Source organism: Sus scrofa, chromosome 13 (assembly GCF_000003025.6).
Source record: "Sus scrofa isolate TJ Tabasco breed Duroc chromosome 13, Sscrofa11.1, whole genome shotgun sequence".
Lineage (NCBI taxonomy): Eukaryota > Metazoa > Chordata > Mammalia > Artiodactyla > Suidae > Sus > Sus scrofa.
In genome coordinates, this window is record NC_010455.5 from 39100597 (window position 1) to 39121426 (window position 20830).

The following is a 20830-nucleotide window of genomic DNA, read 5'->3' on the forward strand; positions in this document are numbered from 1 at the left end:
GCCCATTTTTTAATTGGGTTGTCTTTCAGTACTGAGTTCGAGTTCTTTATTATTTTCCTTTTTTTCCTTTTTCTTTTCTTTTCTTTTTTTTTTTTTTTTTTTTTTTTTTTAGGGTCACTTCTGCCACATGTGGAAGTTCCCAGGCTAAGGGTCAAATTGGAGCTACAGCTGCCGGTGTATGCCACAGCCACAGCAATGCAGGATCTGAGCTGTGTCTGCCACCTACTCCACAGTTCATAGCAACACCAGATCCTTGACCCACTGAGTGAGGCCAGGGATTTAACCTGCATTTTCATGGATACTTGCAGGATTTGTTTCCACTGTGCCACAATGGGAACTCCAAGAGTTCTTTATTCTAAAGAATATGAGTCTCTATGAGATATGTGATTGGTAAATATTTTCTCCCATTCTGTGGGTTGTCTTTTAATTTTCTTGATAATTTCCTTTGATGTTTTTAATTCTCTTTTTTTTGAGGGCCACACCTGCAGCATATGAAAAAGCCCAGGCTAGGGGTTGAATAGGAGCTGTAGCCGCCAGCCTACACAACAGCCATTGCAACTGGAGATCCGAGCCAAGTCTGCAGTCAGCACCACAGCACACAGCAACACCAGATCCTTAACCTATTGAGCAATGTCATGGATCGAACCCTTGTCCTCATGGATCCCAGTCAGGTTCGTTGCCACTGAGCCATGACAGGAACTCCCCAAAAGTTTTTCTTTCTTTCTTTTTTTTTTTTTTTTTGTCTTTTTGCCATTTCTTGGGCTGCTCTCTTGGCGTATGGAGGTTCCCAGGCTAGGGGTCTAATCGAAGCTGTAGCTGCCGGCCCTATGCCAGAGACACAGCAAAGCAGGATCTGAGCCGAGTCTGCGACCTACACCACAGCTCACGGCAACGCCAGATCCTTAACCCACTGAGCGAGGACAGGGATCAAACCCGAAACCTCATGGTTTCTAGTCGGATTCGTTAACCACTGTGCCACCACGGGAACTCCAAAGTTTTTATTTCTGAAGAAGTCTAGTTTATCTTTTCTTTGGTTGCCTTTGTTTTTTGGTGTCATATCTTAGAAATAGTTGCCAAATCCAAGTCTTTCTTCTGAGAGTTTTAAATGGAATTTTTTTTGACTCACATAATTTTGTGATAGTATCACGTAATTTTGAGTGTTCTCTTATGTAAACATATCAGTACCTTTTTACTAGATTTTAATTTCCATAATGCTGGTTGACTGTCTCTTTTTACTTATTTGGCCTTTTGGTCTTTCACTAGCTTAGCTCTTGTCATGCGGTACTTTCAACGCAGCTTGCTGATGCCATGATGTTTCCCATTACCCAGTTTAAAGAAAGAGATCTGAAAGGTAATGAAGTCAAGCTTATGTTTGCTTTCATTAGCTGTCAGAAGATCAATGCATATAAAATGTGTATTACTCTATACCTTAACCATTTCTGACTATAGCATGTGGTACTTTTACATTAGTCACTAAACATTTATAGGAATTTCTGTTAGATGTTAAACTAAATACTAAGGAATACTGCTATGAACAACATGTCACTTCCCTTGAGAAAGCCTAGAGAAGGAGATGGGTAAACAGATAATTATGATACTCTGTGTCTTATAATTAGGGATGAGCAAGGTGCTATGGGGGCTCAGAGGAGGGTGTCAGAAAGGTTTCACCAGGGATGTGACATGAGCATTGAACAATGAAGAAAAATTTGCCAGGAGAAGAGAGTCATTCTATTAGAAGGATTAGAAAGCACAAAATTATGGGTCATAGAAGTACATGGCTTATTTTGAGAAATTTGTGTGGCTGCAATGTTGGATGTGTTGGGGTGTGGCAGAAGATAGCTCTAAAAATAGATTAGTTGGGATTAGATCATGCTAAAAGTATTAGACTTGAGTTTATAAACAAAGAGAAGACAATGGAGGTCTTTAGGAAGTAGAGAGACATAATCCTTTAGTTTTTGTTTTTATTTGTTTGTTTGTTTTTGCTTTTTAGGGCTGCACCCGAGGCATATGGAGGTTCCCAGGCTAGGGGTCGAATTGGAGCTGCAGTCGCCAGCCTACAACACGGCCACAGCAATGCCAGATCCTTAACCCACTGAGGGAGGCCAGGGATCAAACCTGCATCCTCATGGATGCTAGTCACATTCGTTAACCATTGAGCCACAACAGGAACTCCAATCCCTTTGGTTTTGAAGGTGGAATGGAGTGGATTTGATGTCTAGGGGAATGGATTAGGAAGTTGTGAGAGTCTGGTCAGGTGTCACCACTGCCTGAACTGGAGTAGTTGGCAAAGGAGATAGAGGTGTGTTGGTGGACTGGAATGATGGGAGGAAGGGGAGCTGGCCCATCTAAAAACCCATGTCATAGTAGCTTGTGGTGGAGTTTTTTCCCATTTAGGATTATCAGGTGATAAAATGAGAATTGTATAGAGTTGTTTCTGCTTTCTTATAATTTACAATGTCAGATAATCATATAGACTTATCTACAAAATATTTAGATAGAATAAAAACATTGCACTAATTGGATGGTATTTAAATTTACATGGAATAAAGACAAATGTATTTTAGAGACAGAATTAATTGTTGTGGTAATCGTCAAGAATGATGTTTCCAAGGTCAAGAAACAAGACCTATTTCCTCAGTCTAAGGGGACTTGTCAATAAAATGTTCTGTTTCTCATTCAGTGTTTGAACTTATTAGAGTTAATATAAAGCAAATCAATCATTTAGATTCTGATACTAAGTTGAAATATTTGTATGTCTTAGAATTTGCAGTGTTTTAAAATTTGTCTTTGTGTTATATTACAATTTGTAGCAAGTACATTTTCTGGTGGTGTAACTGTTGCTAATGGTAGTACATGTTCTATAGACTAGAACACAATAACTTTTTCACTTTGAATGTTTAAGTATGAAATATTATTTTGAGTTTTAATTATAGCTTAAATGGCAGTTACTATTTGCTAAACAAAATTTAAGATAGTTCATAAATATGCTAAACTGAAATTGTTCTTGAACTTTTCCAGAAATATTGACATTAAAGGAAGTGTTTCAGATTGCCAGTAATGGTAAGATCTGAATACTTTGTATAGTTATATCTTGTAATGATGCATTTCTTTATCAACGCAAATCTGTAGCCAGATTCCATGTAATAATTGAAAAAAATGAACATAATTAAAAGTTTAAGTGAATATTATTTGAATCATTGTTATTTAAGTTGTACTGTTTAGGCTACATGAAAAATTTTAAAGGAAATTAGGAGTTCTTGTTTTGACTCAGCAGAAACGAACATGCATCCGAGAGGATACAGGTTCAATTCCTGGCCTTGCTCAGTGTGTTAAGGATCCAGCATTGCTGTGAGCTGTGGTGTAGGTTGCAGTCGATGCGAGGCTCGGATCTGGTGTTGCCACAGCTATAGCGGTAGGCCAGCAGCTACAGCTCTGATTCAAACCCTAGTCTTGGAATCTCCGTATGCCACAGCTGCGGCCCTAAAAAAAGAAAAAAGAAATTAAATCTGGCTTGTTATCTTCGTTATACCTAAGGAGGTGGCTTATTTTTCCTTTTTCTGTATATTCCAAATTTTCTTTAATGAGCATTTGTTATTTTTGTACTAAAAAATACTTTTAAAAACTTTTAATGGATTACAATTAAATGTGTGGGTTTTTGTTTTTTGTTTTTTGTTTTACCAGTTTAATAAATAGAGATGTACTTTAGGGGAAATTTGGTTGTGGGGAACATTTGGGTGGTCACATGGCAGGGAATTCTTATTTTTGCTTTAGAGTATTTGTTGTAAGATGTAGATGTAAAGACCATTTAAAGCACTCAAAAGTTTTGCAAAGCACTGGTGTATTGTGTTTATCAGTCATTTTTATTTTCTAGATCATGATGCTGCAATTAACAGATACAGCAGACTGTCAAAAAAAAGAGAAAATGACAAGGTGTGTTACATACTTACTCCTTCAGTTTCACAGTTAACAACTATCTTATTAGGTGGTCTAGTTTTTCCTGTTTAAAAATAATAGCCAGCAGTTACTTTGTACATTTTGCTATATTGCCCTTAGTTTATTCTTTCTTTCTAGTTGTTTCAAAGCCTTTTGTTAACTGTTAATTATCAGACACTCAGACAGTTAATTGTCTTTTTAAAGAAACTATTTTTTCTGTTGACAGAATTTTATAAGCACGTAACTGTTCCAAAAATGTAATTGATGCCGAGGTATAACATTGCCTCCTTTTGTGTTGTATTTTGATAACATTGTGTTTGTTTTGTTTTATAGATGTATTCAAAAGTGTATTCTGAGTTACAGTGGTTAAAGAGTTGAATTGTTACATGAGTAATTGAATGAAATTCTGTTATGAAGACCTCATTTCAAGGGAATATATATATATCTATATATCTATATATATAGATACCTGTCCAAGGAGTGAAATTCACTTCATTTGAGGAAAAATGTATTTGAGTAAAGAACAAAGAACAGAGTATTAACAAGTTCATTTAGATGCTCCTTAAGATCATTTCTCTTAGTGCCTAGCCTAAAGCTTGATGAGTTGGCTTCCACTAGATGTTTGTGAGTGAGGTGGTCTCTGTGCATGGGAATTGGTGTCTACTGCCTTGGCTGCAGCTGCCAGTAAGGACACAGTGACCATTTGTGGGAATCCACAGTTGGGTATGATTTACTGTGCAACAGCTACTGTGACATAAAAAGGAATATTTCTCACAAAATTCAGTACAAATTTCAGATCTACGTTCCATTTCTAATTTTAGTTCACTGATTACTTGATGGTACAAATATTAATAAAGTACATATGTATATTGTGATCTATATTACTTTTTCACTTTGCCGTAGAAGAGTAGTTAAAGGATCTAAGTTTTGGAGTTCCCGTCGTGGCTCAGCAGAAACGAACCAGACAGTATCCATAAGGACTTGGGTTTGATCCCTGGCCTCGATCAGTGGGTTAAGAATCTGGCGTTGCCATGAGCTGTGGTGTAGGTCACAGATGAAGCTCAGATATGGCCTGGCTGTGGTGTAGGCCAGCAACTGCAGCTCTGATTTATCCCCTAGCCTGGGAACCTCCATATGGTGTGAGTGTGGCCCTAAAAAGCCAAAAAAAAAAAAAAAAAGGATGTAAGTATTAATTTTGGTATATTTTGCATTGCCTTTGGCTGTTTGGGGAATTTTTTTTTTTTTTCCAAGGCCAGGGATTGAACCTACAACCTCATGGTTCCTAGATGGAATCATTTATGCTGCATCACAACAGGAATTCAGGGTTTTGGGTATTTTTAAAAACATTCTTCCACCAATTGGATTTATTTTAAAGAGTAATTGAGCAACTACTGTATATTGGGTACTGTGGGGAAACAACATGCCCTCAAGGAGTGGATAATCCACATTTATCAAAGGCCTCCTGTGTGAAGGCATGCAACTAGAGCAGATGTCACAGTACAAAGATGAAGAGAATGCATGATAACCCTGAGTCAAAGGCCAGTAAAAAAGTCTTAACAAAATGCTGGGAGAGCACAGAGAGAGCAGCATGTCTTTGATGGGTGAGTTGGGAAAGGTTATATTTTTTTTCTTTTTTTTGGCTGCACTCATAGAGTATGGAAATTCCCAGGCTGCAGCTTCGAGCTGTACCACAGCTACAGCCATGGTGGATCCTTAACCTGCTGTACCACAGTGGGAATGCCAGGAAAGGTTACACTTTTAGGAGGTGCCATGTGCATTGAAGATGAGCAGCATCAGTGGTTTGGAGGTGGGAAGAGGGCATTTCTGGAAGAAAAACAGCCTTTGAAGAGACACATGGTAGAGTCTGAAGAATATAAAGGCTAAGAGCCCTGGCTCTGAAATTAGACAGCTTGGGGACTAATCTCAGCTCTTCTGCTTATTTGCCTGAAATCATTCACTGGTTAATTAATTTCAACTCTTTATCTCTCTATCAAAAAACCTCAGTAGTTATAAAGATGAAAGAGAATGCACACAGAGTACCTGGCTTATACAATTATTATTTATTTCTAGCAATAATTTCTATGCTAATGGAAAGAAAATCATATCAGTGTCTCTGGAGCATGGGATGTATTTGGGGGAAGTGTGGTCAAACAATAGGAAAGAAGTAGTTGGGGACCAGATTACTATGTCAATGACTGAAATGTATGTTGGAGTAGGCAGCCACCAGAGGATTTTAAGCAAATGTGTAGCACCTTGCAGTTGTGTTATAGAATAAAAATATGAAGGGAAATATGAAGGGGACAAGACTAGAGGAAATCCAGTGAAAAGATATTGCAAAGATATTAGGAGAGTCTCAGCTAAGGTTGTTATTGAAAGTGGAGAGAAAGGAATACTTTTGGAAGATACTTTAAAAGTAGAATTGAGAAGACTTGTTTTAGTTATGGTAGGAAGAGGAATAAAAAATGAGTCCTAAAATTCTTGGATGATGGGATGGATCTTGGAAAAATTAAGAGAGCTAAGAAACAAGGTAGAGGAGCAGGGGGAGATACTGTCTTCAGATTTGTATGTCTCCAGCACATTCACACATATACACATAAAGAACCTACCTAGAGGAGTTCCCTTTGTGGCTCAACAGTTTACAAACCCAACTAGGATTCATGAGGATATGGGTTCGATCCCTGTCCTTGCTCAGTGGGTTAACAATCTGTTGTTGCTGTGGCTGTGGCGTAGGCCAGTAGCTGTAGCTCTGATTCGACCCCTAGCCTGGGAACCTCCATATGCCATGAGAGTGGCCCAAGAAATGGCAAAAAGACAAAAAAAAAAAAAAAAAAAGAAAGAACCCACCTAGAAGAGTTCCTGTTGTGGCTCAGTGGTAACAAGCCCAGCTAGTATCCATGAGGAGGCAGATTTGATCCCTGGCCTCACTCAATGGGTTAAGAATCAGGTATTACCATGAGCTGTGATATAGGTTGCAGATGTGGGTCAGATCTGGTGTGGCTGTGGTAGGCAGCTACAGCTCCAATTTGACCCCTAGCCTAGGAATTTCCATATGCCACAGTTGTGGCCCTAAAAAAGAAAAAAAAGAAAAAAGAAAAGAAAGAAAAAGAATCCACCTAGAGATCTCCTTCTTCTGACAACTGGGAAAGTGAGATGCAAGACATAAAAATTTGATGTATTAGAATATTCTTGGTACTTGATTTGGTATTCTAAGGAAAGCAGAAGAGAAGAGACAGTATATATTATGTAATAGGTGCTCAATAAATACTTGTCTGAATACAAGAACTCAGGGAAGCACACATAATTTAAGTGTGGATGAAGGAAAACAAGTACAAGAAAAGAGAAGCAGTAGAAAGAGAAACAGAGAACTAGGAGGAGAGTGGTATGCTGTGAACTGAAAAAGGTCAAAGATTAATGGCTAAGCTAACACCAAACTATTGTCTGCTTTTCCTCCATGTGGTAGACTTTCCCTGCCATGCTTAGTTCAGGTACCGTAGTGTTCTTAGTTATGTACAGAATTCTACTTTTAAGGTACATTTTAAAAATAAAGTGGTTGGGAGTAAAACAGGAAAACTTTCTTAGCCAGTATTCTGCAGGATTTCTGTCTCAGAAAAAAAAGTTATGCACAATTGCTGCTAGTGCATCTTTTACCTTGGGTAGGCTCTTTACCTCAGCTACTAGTAAAGGTAATTCAAAATGAAATAAATAATAATATTTTTAATTTTTTTCACTCAAAGGTGAAATATGAAGTAACAGAAGATGTCTACACTTCCAGAAAAAAACAACACCAGACCATGATGCATTATTTTTGTGCATTAAATACTCTTCAATACAAAAAGAAAATAGCATTGTTAGAACCTCTACTTGGATACATGCAAGCTCAGGTGAATACTGTACTGTATTTTGGATTATAACTGCCCTAAGGCCTTTATATTAAGTTTGATTTTATGTTAAGTGTAAGGATATTCCACACCAAGGGCAGAATACTCGGAGTTCCCATTGTGGCTCAGCGGAAGCAAATCTGACTAGTATCCATGAGGATGCAAATTTGATCCCTGGCCTCGCTCAGAGGGTTAAGGATCCGGTGTTGCCATGAGCTGTGGTATATGTCACAGACATGGCTCAGATCCCACGTTGCTGTGGCTGTGGTATAGGCTAGCACCTACAGCTCTGATTCAACCCCTATCCTGGGAACCTCCATATGCCATGGGTGTGGCCCTGAAAAGACAAAAAAACAAAAACAAAAAAACTCATTTGTGTCTGTGTTTTTAAAGTAATTTAAAAAAATGTGATCAGAGTGCTATTTTAACGAAGTTAGGGAGAATGGTTTTCCTTGCAAATGAAGATTTCAGTAATCATTGGGTAAGTGAAACCACTTATCTTGTATTTCGGCCTTGTGCATCACAGCTGGGGACAGGGAACAGAAAGCTAAATGAATTCCAGACTTAGTCCTGTTGCTAGAGTTTCCACTCTTGCTTCGTAATAGATCTGAAAGAGAATGGATATGTTTGAGTTTGTCTCATGTTCCTTGCATGCTTCCTGAGTTAAAAATAATAGATGAACTCCAGGGTATCCCAAGCATTACGCATCAGGAAAGAGACTGGAAAATTAAATTCGGGTAACATTAAGACGAAATGGCAGTCCCCTAAAAAGCAAGAATTTAAAGAAATTTGAGTATACCTTCCAATATGAGTGCTTATTATTCCTCAGATATGAAACATAGTTATCTTTGTAGTGAACATGAAATAGTTTATCCATATGACTTACTTGAAATGTTTTAAAATATATTTTCCAATTTAAAAAGTTTGCTTACCATATGCATGTATTAATATATACGAAGATGCACACTGAAATTCAAGTAGTTTCTTCAGTGGCTCTATGTCCAGTAGAAGTCTAGTAAACTTCAAACTATTTTGAGACAACGGGAATTAATCCTTTCTTTTTTGCTTAACCAAGTATCTTGGTGACTACTGTTTACACGATTAAGTGTTTTGTTTGTATATGTGTATGATTCTGTTGTTCAACCCTCCACTCCCCTCCCCTCCCACTTATCTTCTTGCCTCAGATAAGTTTCTTTAAGATGGGTTCAGAAAATCTTAATAACCAACTGGAAGAATTCTTAACTAATATTGGAACAAGTGTACAGAAGTAAGTATTTTCTTCCTTAAAATTGCAAATGAAATTATGAGAATGAGTTAAATATGTAATCTAAAAATATTTACCACTTAATTTCTGAGGGACTATTTTCCTGCCATGAAAGTATTTCTTGAGTGGCTCGTTGATGCATCTTGATTTCCTCACTATCGTTTCCACAAAATTTGAACTCTGAATTTCATAGCATTATCAAATCTGATGGTATTTTACTGACTGTAAACTGTGTTTTATGTCTGAATATAACAGATACATAATAGTAATTAACTAAAGTGAGTTATCTTCACAATTATATGAATTGTAGGGGATGGGTAGGAGATTACTAAATAAATCTTGCCTCCTAAGCCATGAAAGTTTAAAGAGAAAGAATGCAGTTCCAATTAGGTTCAAAAGTCAGAGCATTGATGTGGTTAATCTGCAATATGGAGAGAGAGAAAAATGATTATTGTTTTAAAGGCACAGGACAGAATAGTTTGAAAATTCCTCCAAAGTTAATCAGTGTGGCTTCATTAGTTTTGGAATTTAGTATTGTTTCCAAAGTATCTAAGTTTAAAATAAAACAAAGCTGCTTCATAACATGTTCATGTTACTTTAACCACCCACACCACTGCTGTTCTCTTTAAGAAAATATATACAGGACAAATATACAGATAAACGTGATTGGTATGGAGTTCTTTGTCGTGGTTGGTAGTAAATAATCTGTTTTATGTGTTAGTGTTCGCAGGGAAATGGACAGTGATGTAGAGACCATGCAGCAGACAATAGAGGATTTGGAAGTAGCCAGTGACCCCTTATATGTGCCTGACCCAGATCCCACCAAATTTCCTGTTAATCGAAACTTAACCCGGAAAGCTGGCTACCTTAATGCTAGGAAGTAAGAACACTATTGTTATTTTCATATGTTGTGTGTCATTTAAGGTAATAGCGAGTGATTACAGGATAGAATTGATATCTCCAAATTGTTTTGATTTTACTAAATGTTGAATCTTTTTAGTCAGTGGTATTAGTATTTATGCCAACTTTTTGACAGATGAGGTACATGAATAATTTTCAGAAGTAAAATTCTCTTTAGATATTTATTGAATAATTTAGAATTATTTAAAAATTGAAACCAGTTTGAGTTTAAATAAATCTAGCATAACATGTGAATGCTATTAAATATAATTTATTATACTTACATAATTACACCATCAAGTCAAATTTTAGTTTTTAACTGAAGATAGGATAAAGCAAGTTAACCCTAGCAGTAAAATAAATTATTTTGCTTTGAATTAATTCCCTTGAAAGTTGGACTATATTTTAGGGAACAGCATTATAACAGCTGTAATTTGATAGTTTCCAACCTTGTCTTGGAAATATATACATGCACACTCACATAAGTGGGTCAGCATATATGAATTTATTTTAGAGATTGAAAACTGATGTTTATATTTTCTAGGCACCTTAGTGCCGTTTTGCAAGATGGTTCTTTGTGATGTTCTTGATCTTGTGTTTGGCTTATGATAAGATTTCAGATGTGTTGTTATTAAAGAGTGAATGTATTTTCTTCATTTAGTAAAACAGGCTTGGTGTCATCTACCTGGGACAGACAGTTTTACTTCACGCAGGGCGGAAACCTAATGAGTCAGGCCCGTGGGGACGTAGCCGGAGGCCTGGCCATGGACATAGACAACTGTTCAGTAATGGCTGTGGACTGTGAAGACCGGCGATACTGTTTTCAGATCACTTCTTTTGATGGAAAAAAGTCAGTATTTTTCCACTATTAATAAAATCTGTCATATTTTAAACTACTGAAATGTAGGGTAATTCTTTTCATTTGGAAATTGTATAGATATTTTAGAATTATTATGTATTAAGATATTTTCTTTTTAATCTTGTAGAAATTAGTTGAATTCTCTTTTTTGACTTGGTTCAGTGGTGTCAATATTTCGAGGTTGACAAAGCAAGGTTATATGGTAAAGACCTGTGATTTCATGTTAAGAGACTGGTGACTGAAAATCCAGGATGGTATCGGGAAGGTGGCACAAGTTGGTGGAAAGAGCTTCAACTCTGGGGTCAAAAAGTTCAAATTCTGGATCCACTACCTGAGTGTAGTCCTACACAGTCCTTCTTGTATAGTACAAGTTACCTAACCTCTCTGAGCTTCATTTTTCTGTGTAAAATGGGGCTGGGGGAACCATAGTCCCTATTTTGTAAATTGTTATAAAGAATAGAAATCTAGGAGATCCCTCTGTGGTGCAGTGGGTTAAGGATCTGGTGTTGTCTCTGCAGTGGTGCAAGTTTGATCCCTGTCCTGGAGCAATGGGTTAAGGATACAGTATTGCCACAGCTGTGGTGTAGGTCACAGCTCTGGCTCAGATTTGATTCCTCGCCTGGGAATTTCCATATACCACAAGTGCAGCCAATAAAGAAAAAAAAAAAAAAAAAAAAAGCAATAGAAACCTAACATATGTAATGTGCCTAGCATGTACTAGATGCTAATAGTAATATTTTAAAATGTTAATCAAATATTTCTGATCAAATTAATTATTTAGGCCATTAATGTTTATATGCCATTTTTTAAAACTTATGCTACCTTTGCATTAAACAAGAATCTATAGCGTAGCCTTTTTTTTTTTTTATTTTTGGGCTGATATGGCATGTAGAAGTTTCTGGGCTAGGAGTTGAATCAGAGCTGCATCTGCTGGCCACAGCCATAGCCCCACAGCAACATGGGATATGAGTCACATCTGCAAGCTACACCACAGCTCATGGCAACACCAGATCCTTAACTCACCGAGCGAGGCCAGGGATTGAACCTGCATCCTCACAGATGCTATGTCCAGTTCTTAACATGCTGAGCCACAACAAGAACTCCCAGAGAGGCTTTTAGAACAAATTTTTGAAAAGCACAGAGAAATATAAAAGGAGTATGAAAAAAAGCTATAATCTCACTAACCAGAAGCAACATAACTTTTTGGTCATTTGCCTTACAGTTTTTATTTTTTATTCCAAGTACATTTTTTTTTTGGCTGTACCTGCAGCATGTAGAAGTTGCCAGGGCAGGGATCAAACCCATACCACAAGAGTGACCAGAGCCGCTGCAATGACAACGTCAGATTCTTCGCTTGCTGCACAAGGGAATTCCCAAAGTACATTTTTTAAATAGTTGAGGAAATACTGGATGTTTATTTCATATTCCTTCTATACACGTATAATTAATGTCAATTACTGTGTGTCATTTATCACAGTAGATGTTGGGAGTCCCTGTTTTCATTTGTCAAAATTACCAAGTTGTTAACATTACTGCATGTACTTAGATTTTTGTATTTTCAGTTTTTTTACTAATGCTTAATATGATTTCCCATTTCACATTCTCAGTGTGATTCCAAATTAGTGAAAAATTTTTTTTCTAACTCAAAATATTAACATCTATAGAAAAACTAAATATCCCTATGTTAGTGATTCATATTCTGAAAAGTTTTATTTTACCACATTCAAGAAGAAATAAATAACTTAAAAAAATTAGTATTTTTCTAATAAGTGAGTTATATTTGAAATACATATGGTAACTGTTAGATAGTTGATATGCACTATCTTAATTGCAGTGCACCTTTGTTACAGTCTATCTTCTGAAAACCAGCACATTTCTTTCTTTTTTTTTTTTTTTTTTGGTCTTTTTGCCATTTCTTGGGCTGCTCCCGCGGCATATGGAGGTTCCCAGGCTAGGGGTCTAATCGGAGCTGTAGCTGCCGGCCTATGCCAGAGCCACAGCAACACAGGATCCGAGCCACGTGTGCGACCTACACAACAGCTCACGGCAACACTGGATCCTTAACCCACTGAGCAAGGGCAGGGATCGAACCTGCAACCCCATGGTTCCTAGTCGGATAGGTTAACCACTGTGCCACAACGGGAACTCCTCTTTCTTTCTTTTTTTTTTTTTTTTTGGCCTCACTATAGCATGTGGAAGTTCCCAGGCCAGGGATCTAATCTGAGCTGCAGCTTTGACCTACACCATAGGTGCAGCAATGCCAGATCCTTAACCCACTGCCCTGGGACCTGGACTGAACCCGTGGTGCTGCAGAGACAACACCAGATCCTTAACCTGCTGTGCCACAGTGAGAACTCCCCAGTACATTTCTTTCTTGGTACATCTTGGCATAGAAAAGTCAAGAGCTGTTAAAATCTGAGTCCTGATGCCTCTGGTCGTCTCCTTTCCCTAAGATGCTGATTAGTTGTGTGTTTTTGGTTTTGAGTTTTGTTTGTTTGTTTTATCTTGATACTGATTGCTGTTATGTGTATCTTTAAAGATAAAAAATTTCTCACCTCATGTTGAAAGTATGTTAGAGGAGTTCCTGTCGTGGCGCAGTGGGTTAAGAATCCGACTGCAGCATCTCAGGTCACTGCAGTGGTACAGGTTTGATCCCTGGCCTGGTGTACTGGGTTAAAGGATCCAGCATTGCTACAGCTGCAGCCTAGGTCACAGCTGTGGTGTAGGTCACAACTATGGTTTGGATTCAGTCCCTGACCTGGGAACTTCCATATGCCATGGGTGTGGCCATAAAATTAAAAAAAAAAAAAAAAAAAGTACTGTAGAAGAAGTTGACAAACTTTTTCCTTTCTTTTTAGGTCTTCAATTTTGCAAGCAGAGAGTAAAAAAGACCATGAAGAGGTAAAATTTATCTACTTAATTCTTCAGCATCATCTTGAGATACTTTTCTTTTTCTTTCTTTTTGTTATTTTCAGGGTTCCCAGTCTAAGGGTCGAATCAGAGCTGCAGCTGCCAGTCTATGCCACAGCCACAGCCATGCTAAATCTGAGCCGCATCTGTGACCTATACCACAGCTCACGGCAACACCAGATCCTTAACCCACTGAGCAAGGCCAGGGATCGAACCTGCAACCTCATGGTTCCTAGTCGGATTCGTTTCCGCTGCGCCACAACGGGAACTCTGAGATATTTTTCTGATGACAGATCATATTTCTGTGTTCATAATAGAAATTTGGAAAATCCTAATCAATTAAATTTTGAAAATCTATTGTCCTCAAGCAACATTCTTAAGTTTCACACAGAATTTTATAACTGGACCTATAGAGATCATCTCTTGCTGTCTTTTTAAAAGCTCAAATTCAGAAATGATCTTGTGACTACTGCTTTCTGGCAGGTTGTTAGTATCATGAGGCAAGAGTTTAATTTATTCCCTTTGCTTACCAACTCTCTGAGACAGTATTTGCAGCACATGTAGCATGGCAGGAAACAAAGTTTAAAACCTAGGGGATATGAAAGACAATAACAAAAATTTGGGAGTGTCTGTTCTTCCTTATTAGCCTTTTATTTTTGGCTCCATTTTTACTCCTGATACATCGAATATGGAAGGTAAGTTACTACCAAGAACTGATGCTGCAAAAACTTTGTCTTGAGAAATCTTCAGTGAAAATTTACTATAGGTTTATTTTGAGCCATTTTATCTATTATATAATTGTGTTGGTAAAAGACAAGGTTAGAAATTATGTAGAAATCAACTTTTATTTATGGTAAAGAGTAGGTATTAACATTTGCTTTTGGTCTCTGAGGAAATCATGAGCAGACATGTGTCTGCTCTTTGCAAGGTTTACCAAACAATATTAGGTTAGTTTTGTGAGGTTCCTCAGGCACTGGAATCCTCTAGAGTGAAGCAGAGAGCGTTTTCTATGTTATTTATAAACCTGAAGGGGAAGTATGTAAAATACTTTTACAGGGAATATATTTAGCTCAACTTTTTTTAACATTGATATTAATCATGACAACTGGGTTCAGACTGGTGGGGTTTTAAGGGGGATGTGATATAAAAAGATAAATATAGACTATTAAATGTATAATTTAACATGATAGCTATATTTTTTATTTCCTTGTATAAATAAATTTGGGCTTTAAAAAAATAAATCTGTTCACTGTTCTGTTATACTTTCAAATATATTATCTTTACATATATAGGAAGATCTTTATTATAAGATTATATGTTATTACTTCCAATGAAACTTCTATGTCAGGTAAATATTCAACAGTCTTTTAGAAGAGAAGCATTGCAGGAAAAAAATCCTATTTTGTATTAATTCTTATTAATCATATTTTGTATTAATTCTTATTAATCATATTTTTCTGTTTTTTTCCTCTTGCAGTGGATCTGTACAATAAATAATATATCTAAACAAATATATTTAAGTGAAAACCCAGAGGTAATATTTTTATTTTATGGTATCCAGATCTGGCAAAATTGAATAATTCTTTGCTTATATTTTTTTTTGCATTTTATCTAATCTTTTAATTTGTCCTTCAATGGAGAGTTTTAATTATTATCATGTATAGAGTGAGTATCTGATCTTCCTAGGGCAATAAATTATTTCAAAAGGTTCTGAAACCAGTCAACCAAGAAATGCCTTACCTTTGTGTTTAGCACTGTGTTGCACACTATGGAGAATAAGGATAAGAAGAAAAATAAGCATGGCCTCTGCCCCCAGGAGCTTATGTGTGTAGGAAGACAAAGCTAAAACTTTAACATTTCATATAAATCAATATATAATGTCAAGTGTATGGTGATGACTAAAAGTTTAAGATTTGAGGACATTAAGATCAGCATGGACTTATTTAGAGAAAATTCTATGGAGTTGGCAGAAACTTGAGCCAGGTAGGATGTGTCTGTATTTTGAGGAAAAGAGAAGACATTGCAGATAAGAGAATTTAAAAAAAAAAAAAAAAAAGCACAAGTGCACAAATGATGGGTTTATGAAACTAGTTGTGTAATTAGAATTGAAGGTTCTTAATGGAGAATAATAGAAAACTGAAATGTGCATTCAGATCACCTGGGAATGTTGTTAAAATGGATGTTATGTTTTAGTTGGTCTGGGGTGGAGCAGCCTGAACTTTCAAGTTTTGCCAGTTTCATACGCTTTGAGTAGCCGGTATCAAATCAGATGAACTCAGCAGAGTAGACACAGCTGTAGATGCAGCCCAAACATACAGGCAGAACCCAGGGGTGCAGAGAACTCCAGAAGGAATGAAGTGAGACCATACTGCAGTATAGTTAGGAAAAGACATAGTTTAAGAAAGGAGCCATCTGACCTCTGCCAGTCTTGGTAGGCCTAGTGGTAGGCCAGCTAGGCTGAGGACCCAGCTGCCTCCCAGGGTTTTGTGAGGCTGATTGGGGTTGGGGGTGGGGCAGATGATTTCAGTTGAGGCAGAATGGGGATAATTTCTCTAGGAAGCTCTCACTCTTCTAAGTCTTAAACTGTTGTTTGTGTAACAGTTGATTAGACAGGAGTGGTAGGGGACTGTAGGAGGCCATTATCATACTTTACGCATGAATTAAGGGTCTGAACATGGTGGTAACCTGAGGGAAGAGAGAAGGATGAATCACAGAAACTGGTAAAAAGAAATTGACAGACTAGTTAGTAACTGACCCACTGTAAAGGATGAAGAAACTGGCTGTTATAAAAGATGGGGATGAATTAAAGATGACTTCGAGGTTTTAAGCCCAGGTGAGAGAAGAACAATTTGGAAAAGAAAGGTTCTGTTTTTATGGTATGGTCTTGAGGTGCCAACCAAGACACATATGATTTAGATGCTTAGGAAAAGTTTTGAACTAAAGAAACAAAATCTTGGAGTTCCTTCATGGCCTAGTGGTTAAGGATTTGGCATTGTCACTGCTGTGGCTCAGGTTCGATCCCTGGCCTGGGAACTTCTGTATGCTGTGGGTGCGGCCAAAAAAAAAAAGAAAATCTCATGATCTCTAAAATATTAGTAATTTCTGTTAGTTTTATAATGATCTTAAGAGTTTAATCTCAGAAAATCAGTGGTAACACTAGAGATGTGTTTCGTTTTTAATAACCTGATCTACCAATCTAGCCTTTTCTTTCTGTTATGTCACTTGGGAACAACAAAAAAATGCAAATGCAGATTGGACAACTTATTAATACCTAGGGAATACATAGAGAATACAGTGTTCAGATTTGAATAATTCAGGCTTATTTTACTTTCCTACTAATTATCGGAAGTCAAAGTTTTAATATTTTCCAGATTATCCAGAATTATTTTATCTGTATTAATGAAAGAAGTTTTGATCAATTTGTGATATTGTTTTCATATTTTTGCTATATATAGGACCCAGAAGTGCAAAAATGTTATGTGATTATTTTTTTCTAATGTATATACTATTTTATTTAGCTAGTGTTTTAAATAAAACAATAAGTTTTTAAAATATTTCTTATGGAAAGCTTTTTTTTTTCAAATTTTGCCTGAAAATATCTCTGATAACTTTATCAATTAATGAATATACAGATATTTCTGAGCATAAATATATTCTGGAAAATTATGAAAACTTCAGCATCATAGTTATAAAATACTTTATTATTTTTTGACTATTTCCTACTCCTTTTAAATTTATTTAGCAAATTTGAGCACCCAAATGCTAGATTCTGTGTTAGGTGCTAGTAATACAAACTTAATCCAAAAAATCTGGTAATTAAAAATTTAAGGAAAAAAATTTCTTATTATGCGTTTTAGTAGAAAAAATCAATTTCCCTCATAGATTTACAGGAAGTAAGAGGAAACAAATTATAAAGTTGTGAAGTTAATTATGTATCTTAATATTAATACAAGAGAAGGGAATTACTTTAGTAACTTTACATTTAAAATTTAACTTCTCAAGGGAGTTCCTGTTGTGGTGCAGTGGAAACGAATCTGATTCGATTGCTGCCCTTGCTCAGAGGGTTAAGGATCCAGCGTTGCCCTGAGCTGTGGTGTAGGTCGCAGACCTGACTTGGATCGCACATTGCTGTGGCTGTGGCATAGGCTCAGCAGCTGCAGCTCGAATTCAGTCCCTAGCCTGGGAACTTCCATATGCTTTGGGTGTGCCCACCCCACCCCCCCAAAAAGACAAAAAACAAAAATAAAATTTAACTCAAGAAGATACTGACAGTTGAGAGAGTTATATTTAAACTTTTGGATTTCTTGCTTTACTAATTGGTCCTTTAAAAAAAATAGGAAATTGCTGCACGAGTAAATCAGTCAGCTTTGGAAGCTGTCACTCCTTCCCCATCTTTCCAGCAGAGGCACGAGAGCCTGCGGCCAGCAGGGTGAGTTGCCAGACTGTGGGTTATTTAAAGAACCATATGGGCAATTAAAAATGTTAGCAAACACTACACTTTGATTTTAGCAGTACTAGTTATATTAGTACAAAATAGTTCAGAAAATGTATTTTCAAATTGGTAATTTTGCCAGCAAGAGTGCTAAATAAATAATGATTCCAAATTTCCCTATTGTTTATCTCTAGGTTATGTGATTTATGTTTCATGTTTCTGAATTTAGTAATTGGAAGGAAAGAAGCCTTTTGATAAAGTAGCTCTGACGTGGGATTGTTTATTGAAATCTGTTCTCATTGACTTATAAAATTATATTTTCTTTTCTCATAGTTTAAGTGTTCAGTGTACCAAAGAGAAAACTAAATGCAATGCTTTCTTGTTTTCTTCTGTGCTTATTAGACAATCTCGGCCACCGACAGCTCGAACCAGCAGTTCAGGATCCTTAGGATCTGAGTCCTCAAGTTTGGCTGCCCTCTCTTTAGATTCTCTCGTTGCCCCAGACACCCCAATACAGTTTGACATCATTTCTCCTGTGTGCGAAGATCAGTCTGGCCAGGCAAAAGCCTCTGGCCAGGGAGGCAGGTGTGTGATAGCCCATGGAGATACTGTGCTGTGGTCTGTAGGCTTATGATTCCATTTCTACACTTGAGAGTCATCTTTCACATATCTTGTACATTGGCTATTTTACATTCTATAATTACCTAATAGAATTATGACAGTTGGAGAAGAATCATGCAGGTTTTTCTCATTGTTTTCTGCCTCACTTAAAGATAATATATTTAGAATATTTAATTTTCAGCTGTTCATCAGATCTACTTCTAAGGTATTTACTCCTAAAATTACAGAAGAAAGTCGAAGATCATATCTTTGGGTCATGACAATATTTTAAAAATTCTTGAGAGTAATACATGTGCTATGGGTTTATTGGAAAATATTATCTTGTGTCAGAAAAAGAAATCTCCAGGAAGGTACTAAAACACTATCATGTTATGAGTTACTGATGAATTATCTTTTGTTTATATAATAAGTCTTTGTCAAAGCAGTTACAGTTTTATTTTTTGGGGCTGTGGATGAAGGAAACATACCTTATGGCAAATTATTTATTAAGTAGGATGGACACCTAATAATGTAGTAATTTGGATACATATGGCTGTGACCAAGAAAAGGTATTTACATTTCATCACAGAAATACTTAGCATTTGCTATAAGAGGTCAGACATGTATTAGGGAGATCACTTTCATGTTATCTTAAAGCCAGTGTTATTTCAGAACCACTTAGCTCTCTGCTGACAAAACTTACTCTGATTTGTACTTTTCTTCCTTTGTGGTGGGCGTGCCACAAGCTAGACACACTTAAGGAGGCAGGTAACTTCCATCTCTAGTTAGCTTTTCTTCTTCATTCTGGAAGGTGTGCTTTGAGAAATACAGGTTAACACTACAAAATGTTCAAGTTAACTTGTGACATGTACTTAGAGAACCTAAAAATAGGTTTTTACAGTCCCAGGAAATCCCTGGCATTTTTCTCATGTAGCTAAAATTTAAGCTAAATCAGCTGTTCCTCTGTCCTAGTTTATTTTAATTTCAAGTTTCACAACACGATTTATTATGTTGATTTTTGTGTGTCTGTGGCTAAATATCCAGTCCATCTGCATCTTCTAAAGTGTAGCAACTTTGACTTCAGCCTATTAACTTAGTGTGAGGGCAGGGGTCTTCATCACTAATAGGTTGGTCATCAGCAGTGCCCTTAACAGGAAGGGGTATTTGAGAGCTTTTAAAAATGTATGTGCAAGGTTTTGTGACTTTTAGTTTTTAACTCTAGGTTCAGTGAATGAGGTTCCTTCCATGTTTCTCATGGTAGCTGACCAGTGGTTCATAATTTTTTTTTAAACACTTTGCAGGCGTACAAATCCATTTGGAGAATCTGGAGGAGGTATTAAATCCGAAACTGAAGGTAAAACAGAAGTGTAATATTTGTATATTTTAGAAATTCTCAGAGCAGTAAACTGTGTGAAGAATTTGTTGTTTACATTTGCTCTGCTCTATGTTGTGGGGTTTTTTGTTTGTTTTTTTGTTTTAAATTTTATTGGAATATAGTTGACTTACAGTGTTGTATTAGTTTGAGGTATATTACAAAATGATTGTTATACATATATATATGCTATTTTAATGTTATCTTTACATCACAGTTTTTTCTTTTTACTCACAGTACACTTAAAGCAACAGAACTTAATAGGACTTAAGATTTCTTTATTTACGCAAAATTATAGACTATCATAGTTTTGACCTCATAGTCAAATTCTCAATGCATAAGATACCCTATGAGCTTTTCCTAAAAGCTGCTGTTTTTTTCTGGTTCTGAAGTATAACTTTTTTCTTTTTTTCCAGTAGCTATTTATTTTGATTTAATTTCAAACTTACAGAAAAGCTATGAGAATGGTAAAAGGAATTCTTTTTACTCAGAACCACCAATTGTTGCAGCATAACCTTTTGCTATTTGAATTTAAGATCTTAATTTTTCTGTAACTTGAACACTGTAGTTATAGCGCTTTCTGAATACTTTTGGCTAGGCTGAATTTTTCATTTGAAAACCTAAAAGGCAGAGTATTTTATTCCTTAGGCAAAGAAATGTGGTATTTAAAAATATATAATGT

At 36.5% G+C, this 20830-nt stretch overlaps 1 protein-coding gene across 1 annotated transcript in view; it reads left to right on the top strand.

The window, feature by feature from the left end:
- APPL1 (adaptor protein, phosphotyrosine interaction, PH domain and leucine zipper containing 1) overlaps nucleotides 1-20830 on the top strand; it is a 35813-nt gene that overhangs the window by 11440 nt on the left and 3543 nt on the right. Inside the window, 12 exon segments of the mRNA NM_001134966.1 lie at nucleotides 1264-1351; nucleotides 3019-3060; nucleotides 3872-3930; nucleotides 7668-7814; nucleotides 8996-9078; nucleotides 9797-9955; nucleotides 10637-10825; nucleotides 13693-13735; nucleotides 15222-15278; nucleotides 18082-18173; nucleotides 18579-18761; nucleotides 20078-20130. Of these exon segments, the coding sequence (NP_001128438.1) occupies nucleotides 1264-1351; nucleotides 3019-3060; nucleotides 3872-3930; nucleotides 7668-7814; nucleotides 8996-9078; nucleotides 9797-9955; nucleotides 10637-10825; nucleotides 13693-13735; nucleotides 15222-15278; nucleotides 18082-18173; nucleotides 18579-18761; nucleotides 20078-20130 (1195 nt within the window).